The 14,159-nt window shown below is 49.1% G+C and overlaps 4 protein-coding genes across 4 annotated transcripts; 3 read left to right on the top strand and 1 right to left on the bottom strand.

The window, feature by feature from the left end:
* Positions 1–370: 370 nt before the first annotated feature.
* N7455_009129 (uncharacterized protein) lies at positions 371–892 on the top strand (the record flags this gene model as incomplete). Its single annotated transcript, XM_040958783.2, has 2 exons — positions 371–655; positions 707–892. 2 exons carry the CDS (start codon positions 371–373, stop codon positions 890–892), a joined length of 471 nt encoding a protein of 156 aa, XP_040810791.2.
* A 587-nt stretch (positions 893–1,479) lies between these two features.
* On the top strand, positions 1,480–2,035 carry N7455_009130 (uncharacterized protein; the record flags this gene model as incomplete). Its single annotated transcript, XM_040958723.2, has 2 exons — positions 1,480–1,800; positions 1,850–2,035. 2 exons carry the CDS (start codon positions 1,480–1,482, stop codon positions 2,033–2,035), a joined length of 507 nt encoding a protein of 168 aa, XP_040810765.2.
* Positions 2,036–2,494: 459 nt separating this feature from the next.
* On the bottom strand, positions 2,495–5,139 carry N7455_009131 (Zn(II)2Cys6 transcription factor; the record flags this gene model as incomplete). Its single annotated transcript, XM_065606085.1, has 6 exons — positions 4,963–5,139; positions 4,542–4,905; positions 4,067–4,485; positions 3,800–4,009; positions 3,547–3,716; positions 2,495–3,488 (listed from the first exon to the last, which is right to left on the bottom strand). Exons 1-6 carry the CDS (start codon positions 5,059–5,061, stop codon positions 2,495–2,497), a joined length of 2,256 nt encoding a protein of 751 aa, XP_065461034.1. The 5' UTR covers positions 5,062–5,139.
* A 2,427-nt stretch (positions 5,140–7,566) lies between these two features.
* N7455_009132 (protein kinase RIM15) lies at positions 7,567–13,775 on the top strand (the record flags this gene model as incomplete). The annotated part of the gene is made up of 2 exons (XM_040958743.2): positions 7,567–8,112; positions 8,175–13,775. The coding sequence occupies 2 exons, from the start codon at positions 7,567–7,569 to the stop codon at positions 13,773–13,775; spliced, it is 6,147 nt and encodes a 2,048-aa protein (XP_040810762.2).
* Positions 13,776–14,159: the final 384 nt, after the last annotated feature.

Raw genomic sequence — 14,159 nt, forward strand, 5'->3', positions numbered from 1 at the left:
CACAATAGGTAATACTATATATATATCTACAGTATATACCTACAGTATATATTTAGGTACATATGCATGCACACATATGTAGGTAAAGATAATGCTAGATGGCTCCAGTATAGACAGACACAGAGATATGGTCAAACGCCTTCCGTTTGCTCTCCGGCCCATCCAAAACTTTTCTCGAACTTGACTTCTCACTTTCTCTTCACTTTTTTCTCTCTTTCGCTTCATCTGCCACTCCTTTCTTACCCTCCAACGCCTATCTTCACCTCTATTGCCTTCTGTATCGTTAACCAAGGTACCTATGGGTAAATTTCCACACTTTCTATTGATGGACTAAGCTAACTGGTGTTGTCAACCCTAGACGACCACTACGATGATGGTCCCGATGGCTCCTTCGGAGCATCCCAATCAACTTCTACAGAGGCTTGGCGCCGAGTATGACCCGGGCCTGCCTACCAGCATTGCTTTTGGTTTCGTCGGCCTGCAACGAGGCTGGAAACCCGGCTCCAAGACCTGGAAGCGCAATTGGAATGCTTGTATGAATTACGAGTATGACCGCCTGATTGGCTGCCGGGTGACCAGCCCCGCAACCTGGCAACATCTATGTGCCAAAGTCGGGATTGAGGGTTCCTTCAGGTCAATCAACCAGTGCAAGAAGGTAAGACGCTAATCTCCGAACGAATTTAATATCACTCGCTTACTAGTTTAGGCCCTAGCTCGTGTCCACGTGAACATCGTTGATGTCCTCGATTCGTGGGACTCCGATAACCTCCCAATCCGATTCAAGAACAAGGAGGCTCTGGCTGCGTACACCAAGTCCAACCAGAAGTTCTTCGGCCGACACATCGCGAAGCAAGACAAGGTCCTCCGAATCCTGTTACGCAAGCTGCTTTGAAAAAGCCATTTACTCTAGATGTACAGTGACATGTCCCTTCTAAGGTACATGCTCCCTAGAGATGCACGGGACGCATTCAGTCCAGCGTGAACTACAATGATCTTGAAACATGCACAGCGATGGTATAGGAGGTGTCTTTTCCTTTTTTCTTCCCTTTTTTTTTTTAGCATAGCTGAGATATTAGGCAATTTGAATCATTGAAAATGTCAGCCTGAGTGTCTGCATGGTATAGAATATTGTTGTAGGCGCTTGTAACTGTATAGCCGTACGTGGGTTCAATGTCTCTTCCCCAGTGATGTGGGAGCGTCTTCATTTTTCATCTCCTTTTCTTATGACAGTGTCTCTTTTGTTCGCCTCTTTGTTTTCTCACATGTCACCTTCATCTACCATCCTTTTCCCACCCGTAACTACCCATCTTCATCTCTCTCTCTCTCTCTCTCTCTCTCTCTCTCTCTCTCTCTCTCTCTCTCTCAATTTATCATCTCTGTCACTTTCGTCATTTTAACAACAAACGTAAAGGCAAATCCCCTTCCTACTAATTAGCAAGGCTAACCTGTGTTGTCGACTTTAGACCACCGACTTCCAATATGTTTATCCCGCTTCCTCCTGCGATTCCCCCTCCAGCTGGTCCCCCAGTCGCTGCTCTGCAGCATCCGAACAACCATCTGCGAAAGCTTGGCGCCACCTACAACCCAGAGCTTCCTATCAGCGTTGCCTTCGGACTTGTCAGTCTGCAGCGAGGCTGGAAGCCAGGATCTAAGACCTGGAAAAAGAACTGGAATGCCTGCATGAATGACGAATATGACCGTCTGATTGGCTATCGTGTAGCCAACCTGGCAACATGGCAGGAGCTGTGTGCCAAGGTAGGCCTCAAAAATTCGTTCACTTCCATCAACCAGTGCAAGAAGGTAAGGTCCCCGCCCCAGATGATTTGATGCCGCCCACTCACTGTTGTAGGCTCTGGTGCGTGTGCACGTCAACCTTGTTGATCTTCTTGATTGTTGGAACACGGACCACGCCCCAACTCGATTCAAGAGCAAGAAGGCCCTTGCTACATACACCGAGACACATAGCAAGTTCTTTGGTCGTCACATTGCCAAACAGGACAAGGTCCTCCGAGTCCTCCTACGAAAGCTTCTCTAAGCCCGTGCAATGATATGTCTCGTCGAAGACGTTGAATTCCTAGGAGTGCACTGAGTGCATCCGGTACAGCTGGGAACAAGGAGATCATCTTGGGATGCATAGATAGTGAGAGAAATGAAGCCAACATATTCAACATTTTATGTTGTACTTGTAACTCTAGTAGTAGGGAGTTTGGGAGTCTACCCGTGGACCTGCATGGTCTCTATTGGATATTGTCACACCTTCCTCCTCAACTGCGCCTGGAATGTCCCTTCCCAAATGTAAATCAACTATCGTGACTTGCTAACCTTGGAATTGACCTCAAGACCTGCTGGCAAAAATGATTTACGTCAATCTCATTTCCAATGGATCAAAGTGAGTATTCCTGTTTTTCCTACGTATGAAACACCAAATATGATGCAAGCCTTTGCCAATGCCAAGGGAAAGCCGGAATTCGGGTAATCATTATTCTTCAAGTTATCACCATATATCTTCTAAATACATTTGATTCAATGTATCAAACATGTTGTAATCACTGGGTAGACAATTGGCCGAGAATGCAAAGCCGAGGTTGTTGATAAACAGCTCATTGGGGTTAGGGGCTGCCGCAAGTCCAATCACGCCGTTGTTGTTATCGTGATGATAAGTATTACTCGAAGCAGGAACATCAAACCAATTAGAATTTGGAACTGGAGGGGCCAAAGGGGTATTTTGAAAATGCAAGTCTTTTGGGTTGGGCAGACCTTGGGATGGCTCAGTCGGGGCCATAGGCCCTACATAGAGATCCACCTCTGCTGGTTGATATGCAGTTGTGCAAATGCCATTGCATTCCAATGGAGGGGGAGGGGGCATATGATCAATATCACAGTTCAGTCGTTCGCAGTATAATTTCTCAAGGTTCCGTCCGATACGCTTTGCAATATCCCAGGACGTTGAGAGTTCCCGCAGAACCTGAAGGCAGAGCCCCACAGCTGCTTGTGGTGACGGGCCTCGTGAAGCCTGGTTGCCTGTACCAGATCTCATGGCGTAATCAACGCAGCATTTTTCTATGATGAGCGATGCCGCTGATAGCACGCAGTGTGTGGCTGTTATAGGGCTCAGCTTGAAACTGCCAAATGTCTGTCTATATTTCTGGACCACAATGCACATTCCTCGGGCTGAGTTGCTGCATATTGTCGTAATTTTCTGTCTACAGGCAGACTCCGGATCATTGTTCTGTTGTGCCTGTGGGTCAGTGTGGTTGCCAACATCTTGACTGGCAGACTGATTGCTCAGAAAGGGCACGCAAAGTAGAATGCACACAGTATGGTATACCATGCATAAAGTATAGGCGTGCGGAAATCGGGAGGGACCAGATGGACGGTCAACTTTGAGCTCTGGGGCAAGATCGTAGTACCATGTTTTGAGTTCAAGCACGCAGGAGTCAAAAAATGCAAAGCGTTGTTTGGGTTGTAGGAGGGGCTTTGGAGACCAACTTGGGTGATATATGTCAGTGAGACAGATAGATGTGAGAAATAATATGGTAGACTCACAATGAAAGGAGAACTTTCTCGAATATACGACACAGGTCAATCATTGCCCTATGCAACTGTACCACGTCTCTTTGAGAAGCAGCCCTTAATTGCCCATTGCCGGTTGCTGAAGGCAAATAGACATCCGAGGCACATAAGGGGAACGGTTTGTTGACGACACCCTGGGAGTCCTGCGCGAAAAATGAAAGTGAGTATGATGTGACGTCAAAAAAAGAAAAAAAGGAAAGAAAATATTCTTCGTGGGACAGCATACCAGTAATGTGCACACCCTGCCTGTGTAGCTTGCTGACAGTTTGTCGTGGCAATAAAGAGCCCAGTAGATCTGCCTTCGCAGCTCAATTTCAATGGGTGGAAGAGCAACTGTCCCGGAAAGGACCGAAGGATCCATGTTAAAACCCATATCCAGGGCCAGTCGATTAGCCATACCTTGATGAAGCCACCCTGCAGCATCAGACCCCATTGCCTGTCAGGTGTTAGTCTGATTGGGTTTTCGGGTAAAAGTCTGTGGTATAAGACTCACGATATAGGCCATGCCCATAATTGCCAATGACTGGATTGTTGTGATCTTGGGCCACCTGAGATCGTTTTGAATCAATCTTTCCGCCCTCTCGAGGAATATCTTGCCGGCTGTGTTTGGATCATTCGGGTCTGATCTCACTTCTATGCGATCACAGTACCGTGACCCTAAAGCGAGGATGCAATTTAAAAGAAGGGGGCTAAAGTATCGCCCGCCGCTTCCCATGGAATCTCGAAACAGTTTCTCGTTCACCACCTGATGCCATGGCTGTTCCCACTCAAAATACAGGTCGATCAAGTGAGATCGAAGCCCGTATTCTGGAGTCCAGCTTTCTTCTGCCGCCTCTGTGCTCCCATTCAGCGGTGTTTCACAAGTTCGCATGGAAGGGCAATCGGACTGATATGCCTCTTCGTTGGGCGAATCTAGATATTATTAGCAACCCTCTATTTTCAACGGGAAAAGAGCTACTTCAGCTTGCCTTTTGATGAAGATCGAAACAGTAATCGCCCACTTGTCGGTCCAAAATACCGTACTTCACCATCTTGATCGAAATTTAATGATTCGTCAAGCGTCAATGCGCCGTCAAACGTAGTACACAAATCATCAACATTCGAGCAAGCCGGGGCCCATTCGGTGTCAGGTTCATTTTCCGTCAGCAGTTGGATGGCGGCATCAGGATCAATGCCATGGGTTTGCAGTACACGCTCCAAGAGTTCAATTCGATTGCGCAGCATGACTACATAAGACTTGGGCGCTGGCTGCCGCCCGTCCTCTGCTGTAGAGTACTCGCATTGAACGCCACGGTCAAGGCAGCGAGAACAAGAAGGTCGAACGCCATCACACTGTTTTGATATTAATACAGACTTGGGGTGATAAATTGTGGAACACTATCATCTTACCTTAGCTCGTCGTTGTCGACATGTCTCACAGGCTCGGGAGGTATACTTTCTACCCGGTCGCTTACGCCTAGCAGGATCATCTGCCGGTGCCGCGGGCATAGCTGAATGATATGCAAAAGCGGATGGAATTACTTTCGTCCAGTAGACTCTAGTATTATGGTATCCTTAGGATTAGAGGACTTCAGCTATTTGGGATGGAATGTTTGCCATGGATGTACCTGTGGACTCAATCTGACATTACAAAGCAAGCTTTCACGCCTTACTGCCTCAGGCGCTAAGGCATAACTAATGAGTCCTTAGTATTCAGGCCACAATCTCTCAGTTGCCACAGATACTGTCCTCTCCATACATAGTATCACCCAACGGCTTGTTTGTATCTAAACTATAGCTGGATAGACTCAATGAGTACGAATTTATATTTCATCCAGGAGAGGTGTTTTCACGAAAGAAAAAAAAAAGGTCAAATGCGGATATATATTGTGGAAATGATGTTAACTAGCACTTAGTTACTTGGGGGAATATTCCACAATTTACTAAAATCCCTTTCTCCCAAAGTTTGCTGTGCCTGAGCAGTGGACATGCTCTTGTACGTAATTACCTCTTGTCATAGACTAGTAGAGTTTCATACTAGACAGACATGACCCCATAAGAAGCAGATCAGTACAAGCTACATGGGAAGGGGGAAGAGTAAAGTTTACTCGGGGAGTATCTACTGTTAGCTCCAAGGTCACAGTGAAATGGAGGTTTCCATAGACTATGCATATCGGTAGTCCAAGCTTGTCTTCATACTAAAAAATAAAAAAATCACAATGGAAGATCATCCCCAGAAACGATAAAGTCAACCAGCTGACTACCCCGCAGATCCGAGATGAAGAAAAAAGGCGGAGCAACTTTGAATGCCGAACATTCCGGGCCTATTCTTGGGATTGGGATGTTTTGGGGTATGGTTTTTTTTCTCTTTTTTTTTCTGTGTGCATTTGTAGTTGACAAGGTAGGACTTTGATTTATCTGGTTCAAGTTCAAGATGACATAAGGGATGTTATATGTCATATGAGCCGATAACACTCCGATGCCTTTGGAAATGTCTTTTTTAGATCCTTTTCTTGGTGCTCTAGAAAAATAATAATCGGAATCGCATGTATGTTGTAGCACAGAGTAAACTCTACGACATACAATACACGAAGGTAAAAAGCATAAACTGTACAGAGGACTTTCCCATGTTTACAAATGTATAACTCGGAATTTGTACTCAAAAGCGGGATCCTGTAGAATTGGAGTCATGTAGAGTATCTCCAATTGTGGTGATATAATGCCATATTACTGGCTCTCAGGCTGATATGGATCTCACACCAGTAAGGGACTATATCAATGATTTCTTCCCTCCCCCCCAGGCATTTGTGGAACAAGTGTTCATCCGGTGCAACAAATGGTGTAATATAGGAAGCATTCCATACCTAGTCGAATATATTACTATCATAATGTCATAATATCACAATATCACAATATGCAAGTGGTTCAAGTGATGCAAGTGGTGCAGTTGGAGAGGAAATCCAACTTCTCATTGTATGGGGAATTAGGAAGCACATCCGGTGGCGTCCAATGAAGTTGGAGGAATATTTTCTTTTTCTCTTTTTTGGTTTACCGTTTTTGGTCGAAAGATAGTCGTCTGGCATGAAGGGATCTGGGAAATAAACTCCCTATTATGGTGAATCCATGGATAGTACATGGGTGGGATCCTTGTAGACAAAAGTACCAAATCCATATCTAATACTATAGTGCTTATAGATATGTGTTTTAACACCATATTTACTTTAAATGTCATGACGTTGAGTTACAAACATGGGATGTATGTACATATGGGAGCCCTCTATAGGATATCTCCCCCGGAGAAGTGATCAATATAGTATAAGAGTTAAACCCTAGATACATACTATATTGTATGCATAGAATGATCAAGATATCAAATAAAGAATCTAGGTAAACACAGAAAAAAAAAAAAAAAAGACAGAAAAAAAAAGAGAGGTGGGAAGTACGTGGTGCAGGAAGACGCACAGCTCACCAATCACCGCCCTCGACTCCTTCGATTCCCCCCCCCCCCATCACGACTCTTCCTCCCAAAACATTCTCTCGACCTTTTCGCTTTTACTCATTTCTGTGACCTTAAGGTCTCAATTTTGATCAAGTTTCGTTCCCTTTCTCGGGTCAGCCTCCCCTGGGGTTGACGTTGTCGATCCAGCGCGTCGCTGTCGCGCCATTCCCCGCAGAGACACACGGCTTCCGTTATCCTCCGTCTAACGTTTCGTGTTTCAGCCTATGTGTTGTATCGACACCTCTGAACACACAAATTTAACGGTGGATTGATCGATTGCCATCACTCTGGAGCTCTTGAATTGATCAGTTCCCGAGTCTTACGACTTCGCTATGGACAGTTGATGCTACGGATGAATCAATAACCTCGATTAAGGGCACCCGCGCTGCCCAGCAGACGGTTCTGCTTGGCTGGAACAATATTATTGTTTTGTTCAATTTAACTTGATCTATCGCACCGTCTCCCCCCCTACTCCTTGAACCTCGAATCCCGCTCGGTCGCCCGAGCGTGTCAGTATGGCCAGCAATGATTCCCCCAAACCACAATTCCTCGCCCCTCCTGCCGTTACAGCGCTGCGGCAGGAGGCTCGGAATATCGATCCGAAGATGGTTCGAACATTGAGCGATAATATGCGAGAGGAACGTGAGGATTTGAAGGAAGCGGCTGAACAGACATTGAACATCATTGTGGATATGGACTTGGAGGGTTGCGTCAAATGGGTCAGCCCATCGTGGAGGCAGGTGGTCGGCTCATCCCCTGAGTCAGTTGAGGGCCACATGATATCGGAGATTCTGTTGGGCAACAAGGATGTGTTCCGTGATGCCATCGAATCCATGAGGCAGGATGATTCGCGGAGTCGTTTCATTCGCTTTGCCCTCCAGATGGGACCGGATTCTGTTCTAAAGTACGCGCCTGAACCACCCCCGGCGGCTACAGAGAATCAGGCAAGGACGGAAGACGGGTTTGAGAAGTCCCAGGAGGAAGAGCATAACCACAATGTGCTCAACATGGAGGGACAGGGAATCATGGTCTATGACCGGACAGATGATGAAGCTGGCCATGTGCGTACCTCAAGGTTTCGACGCCTACCGCCGTTTATACCGCTGACACCTTCTGAATACAGACCATGTGGATGTTACGACCGCTTACCGAGCCAAGAGAAGTGACAATCGATCTGCCCCCCCTGCTGGTGGAGTCTTTGGGTGTTGGAGCGGAGGTGTTGGCAAATTATTTGACCGAATTGGCTGAGGCTGCCGCGACAGAACCCGACCCTTCCAAGCATCCCGCCCCAACCCCGGTCCTCTGTCGCATCTGCGAACGCCAGATTACACCATGGTGGTTTGAGAAACACTCAGATCTGTGTCTGCAAGAACATCGGGCGGAGATGGATGTTCAAATGGCACAGGAAAACCTCAATGAGCATCGGCATGTCATTGTCAAGGTTTTGGATGCTTTAGAGGCCCGGCAAGGCAGACCTTTCATCGCGAACGACGGAAATCCAATGCCCATCCCTCAAGCGGAGTACAAGGGATTAGCCATCGGCCCGTCGTCTGCCAGCTCTACTCCGTCGTCCGGTCTGGTTTCAAGCAGTAATTCAGCGCCCGGCACCCCGCCTCGGTCGCGAGAGCATTCTGCATCTGGTGCTATTCCAAACCGTCCCCGCTCATTTACAGTGCGGAGACCACTAGCCCGCATCGTGGAACTTGTTCTTGACCTGTGCGACACTTCGCTAGAGATTAGTATGCCGATGATTAAGGAATCTTCCCGGACAGACGCAGAAGACTTCCGGACGTTATCGCCACAATCTGAATCGCGGATATCCCAGGTTCTTCAGTGGCAGTCCCCCAGCGCTAACACCTTGGAACAAGAACAGGGTCTGGCCGCTTTGTCGGCAGACACTGAACAAGTTGCCAAGGCAAAAGTTGATGCCGTTGTACGTCATCGCAAGATTGTCGAATACGCCGAACGAATTCGTATAGAATACACAGTGCTAGTCGAGGAATGCATTGGCGCAGCGCTAAGCAAAGCGGAGCGCATAGCTGCTGGTCAGCTCAGCGATTCCTCATGCTCATCCGACGAGGAAGTGGCGCCCGAGAGCACTGTCGACAGCAATGTTGCCCTGGGCGATAGGAATAGCATTGCCGAGGAAGAGTCCCTCTCACAAGTCATGAGCCACGAATTGCAACAAAAGCCGTATCCAGCGGCAGCCTCTCCGCGGCGACCGACATCTGCGCTGACTCTGTCAATGCGCAATTCACCAGATCGGTCATTGCTCTCACAATCTGAACGTAGACCATCCTCAGCAGCAGTATCCACGGGTTCTAACAGCCCATTGGAATGTCCTACCCCGCGATCTCATAAGAGTGCTGCAGGACTTCTGGGTACATCACAACCCTCTCGACTAGGCCTTTCCCTAGCGGACATTGATGCTGGTGAGAGTAGCGATAGCAGTTTACCGTCTTCTGTCTTCCCGGGAGCTGTAAGAACAGACTCACCCTCATCCGAGAGGAGCTTCGATCGAAAGCGCCGGAGCCTGGTACTGCCCGGACTTTCAAGTTCTCCTCGAAGGCAGCCTTCTCCCGCTCGAGTTTCAGGCCCGCATTCCCCGTTGCGCATGCCGAAACCCCGAATGTCTAGTGGCGGTGAAAGCCTGCCGTCCCCAATGGCATCTCCATCTGCATACGCAAGTGAACTGGCCCTCCATCACTGCCGCCACCATCGTCGGCAGTCCTCGGCAACATCTTCGGATGTTACGAAGCCACCACCCTCTCCACGCTTGCCTTCGATGAGCCAACAACAGCCTCGGCCTGCTCCATTATCCATTCGCGATTTTGAAATAATCAAACCAATTAGCAAAGGTGCTTTCGGCAGTGTCTACTTGGTGAAAAAGAAGGCCACTGGCGAGTATTATGCGATGAAGGTTCTCAAGAAGGCCGACATGATTGCCAAGAATCAGGTCACCAACGTCAAAGCCGAACGTGCCATTATGATGTGGCAAGGGGAGAGTGACTTCGTTGCCAAGCTTTATTGGACATTTTCTAGTAAGGATTATCTTTATTTGGTGATGGAATATCTCAACGGAGGTGATTGTTCATCACTTGTTAAGGTTCTTGGAGGTCTGCCCGAGGATTGGGCTAAGAAGTACATTGGCGAGGTGGTGCTTGGAGTTGAACACCTTCACAGCCGAGGCATTGTGCATCGCGATCTAAAGCCCGATAACCTTCTTATCGACCAAACGGGTCATTTGAAGCTCACTGACTTTGGACTTTCACGCATGGGGTTGGTCGGTCGTCAGAAACGGGTGCTGAAGAACCCTGATGAGCCTGCTCCTGATCTGCTGAAGCAAAATTCATTCCCCCGTGCAATATCGATTGCATCTTCTCGATCGGCCTCATTCGACTTCCAGGCAAGCTCATCACCCGGCTCTACTCCACTGATTACCCCAGAGGTGTCAGCCAATGCCATTCAGCCATCTTACTTCAGCCTCAACCAGAGTGGTTTGAGTCGGCAAAGCTCTCGTCGAGCTTCGGGATACCGCAGCGATAGCATGGGCAGCGATGGGCTCAATGGAATGTTCAGGACATTCTCGCTCAATGACAATGCCCACGAACCTCATGCGTCATCTCCCAGCATGTTTTCAACCAGCATGGTTGAAGAGGAGGGTCAAAGCGAAGCTGGCGAGTCACCTCGCCTCCAGCCCCTGCAGCCAACATTCAGCAATCCAATGGCGCAGAATACCCCTCCCCAGCAGAGTATGATGCCTCCCGTGATGGCTCTTTTTGATCCTGAAGATCACGATCGCCGTTTTGTCGGCACCCCTGACTATCTAGCCCCGGAAACTATCAACGGCGTTGGGCAAGATGAGATCAGTGATTGGTGGTCATTGGGATGCATCATGTTCGAGTTCATTTTTGGGTACCCACCTTTCAATGCGGATACCCCAGATCAGGTGTTCGAAAACATTCTCCATCGCAGGATCAATTGGCCCGACGACCCAGAAGAATTGACTTCACCAGAGTCGTTGGATCTCATGAACAAGCTCATGACTCTCAACCCTCGTGACAGAATTGGAGCCAATGTGGAAGAGAAGTTTCCAAATGGCGGTGCAGAGATTTGTAGCCATCCTTGGTTGTCTGACATTAACTGGGATACACTGCTAGAGGATAAAGCACAATTCGTTCCCAACATTGAGAACCCGGAGGACACAGAGTACTTTGACGCCCGTGGCGCGACTCTGCAATCTTTTGCAGAAGAGTTAGAAGACGAAAACTCGCCGCAACCGTCAGTTTCCGCTGGCCCCGACCGGCCTCATGATGCACTGTTCAAGGTCCGCTCCCAGGTCAATTCATCGAAACGACCTCTGATGCCGCTGCACATTCCTCCTCACGTTCGTGATGCTCGGGATTCACGAAGTCGAAGACTTAGCGAACCGGCGTTGGCCGATGATTTTGGCAGCTTCAACTTCAAGAATCTTCCAATGCTGGAGAAGGCCAACAAAGATGTAATCCAGAAGATGCGCCAGGAGGCTCTGCAGGCGCAGCACCGACAACCCAATCCATCGTCTGCCGCTCAGACGTCCGTCACTTCATCTCAGCCCTCATTGGAAGGCAGCGCACTGCCCATGTCACTTCAACGGACTTTGTCACAAAACAAAGGCAATAATCGACCTTCTTCCCCATCAGGCTTGAGTCAGACAAACTCATCTCCCAGCAGGCCGTCGCAGCCATCCTCTCCCCTATTAGTCCAGTTCAGCACTGGGACTAACCAAGAACGGCGCAAGACGTCAGGCTCTTCATCAGCATCCTACCAATCAAGTGGGACATTCCAGCCTTCCTCTGCCGACCAGGGGCGCATGCCAAATCTTAGACTGGGTTCGGTGGCATCCTCTCCTGTCAAACCAAACCGAATTCCCACCCATTCCCCGGACAAGGCGGGGAATAATCAACGCCATGGCAGCGTGCCAGCGAGCCGCACCCGATCGCACACCATTGGCTCTCAGGATGGAGATGTTCCCTCCTTCCCGAAAGAACCCTTCGTGCCCCATCATCACAAGCGCCGGAGTCAACTCTTTGATATCTCACCTTCGTCTTCTGATAACGAGGATCCACGCACTAAAGCACTTTTGAAGGTCCAACGTCGGCGACAAAGCTCTCGCCGGTTATCGCAAATCAACGTCCTAGAAGGGCCCTTTTTCCGGCCATTGGATGTGCTCATTTGTGAAGATCATCCTGTCTCGCGGCTAGTCATGGAACGCCTATTCGAAAAGCTTCGCTGTCGGACTATTACCGTTACAAATGGCGCGGAAGCTGTCAGATACGCGCTCAGCGAGGTTCAGTTCGATATAATTATGACTGAATATCGACTTCCCCAAGTTAACGGGGTTGATTTTGCTCGAATGGTGCGGGAGACGCGTAGCGCTAACAGGCATACTCCAATAATTGCTGTTACGGGCTACTTGAAAGACCTTCCGGAGAATCACAACTTCGATGCCCTGATCCAAAAGCCTCCGACCCTACCCAAGCTCACCGAGGCCCTTTCCCAGTGGTGCATGTGGAAACCTCCTCCAACGGACTACGTTCCCTCCCAACCTGTTCCTGTTCCGGGCTCTGGGGCTCGGTCTAGCGCCGTGACAAACGAGGATAGCCCCAGTTCCGCATCCTCTGGATTTGTCCTCAATCCCCCCAGCTCTTACCGAGGATCCAGCCGCGATGATTCGCTCAGCAGCAGCGTCTTCGGAGATATGGAGTCTTTCAAGCCCGAGGAGATTCCAGTAATCATCAAGCGAAATTCTGATGCTTGGGATCAAGGCCACGGTGGATTGGGGATATCTGAAGAACCAGCGGAACACCCTGGGAGCCCAAGCCCTAACGCTGTACCTGTGCCTCACCTTCTCCATGCTGCCTCAGCACCCGCGGCCATGGATACAAGCGGTGGGCTCACGCCTCGGAGGCAACGGTCAAGTGAAGCCATCCGTGCCAAAAAGGAATCCCTTGAGCAGAAGCGGTATGAGGGCGCCGAATCGGGTGACGATGAAGACGAAGAGCTTGGCAATTCCCAAACACGTCGCAGCCCACCCTCTCGAAATCGCCGTCCTGGTTCTAAACTGGGGATTGAGATGATGAGGACCAATAGTCGGGGCAGCGTTGTCAGTGGCAGTGAAGAACTCTTGAAGAAGGAGATGGAAGCTCTTCGGAACCAAGCCGCGGAGTCCGCCAATAACGAAGACAGCGATGGCTCTTTAGGTTCCCCGGCCAGTACGAGCCTGGATGATCGGTTCGAGGCCCTCAGCATTCCCGAGGAACCGGAAAGCGAAGAACCACCCAGTCCTCGTACGTCCCCTTCAAGGTTTGCAGCATCTGCCTCTCAACATCACCGGCCATCTCTGGGCCATCAGGATACCTCGATCTACTCCGGACATTCCCAGCGTTGTACATCGACCACTAGTCCAGCTATGTTGAGTCAGGGTCAAACCACACCCCCGTGGGACTTACCCCAGAGCACTCTCTCCCATCCCACTGGCCCGCCAATCACCCCTGAAGTCAAGATCTCCGGCAGCGCGCTGATCCGAGGCGCTGATTCGAGTGTGGACGCCGACTGTAGTCCCACCCCAGACGCTGAAGCTACGCCACGACCTCTTCACCCTTCCCCCGACCTTGATCCGGAGGAGACGCCTCGTCCAGCGGAGCGACATCGCTCTGACTTGGGCTTGACATTCAAAAGATAGATGCCGTGTTCCCTTTTTTCCGGCAAAAGTTACCAGAGATTTTGCGATGTCTCTCTATTCTGTCTACATATTGTTGCACTCCTACTTTGTCTTCCCTGTAAACTTTTTCCTGTGTTTATCTACTCCCGGGGATACCTTGTACCCCGTGGATGCATTGTCATATCCACTCCTTCACGTCTCTTATGTCTGAATGTTTTCTTTCTCGGAGCAAGGTGTTCCGGTCTTTTCTTTCCCCTCGCCTTTTTTTTTTTTTTTTTTTTTTTGTTTTCTTTTCAGCGACGTTAGTTGTCTTCATCTTTCTCACCATGTGATTGAAATTCCAACATCAGCTTGACGCTGTTTTCTTTTTTTTACATACATATATACATATATATAGGATACCTC

This window comes from Penicillium solitum, assembly GCF_028829755.1.
Source record: "Penicillium solitum strain IBT 25940 chromosome Unknown utg000005l_segment0_segment0, whole genome shotgun sequence".
Lineage (NCBI taxonomy): Eukaryota > Fungi > Ascomycota > Eurotiomycetes > Eurotiales > Aspergillaceae > Penicillium > Penicillium solitum.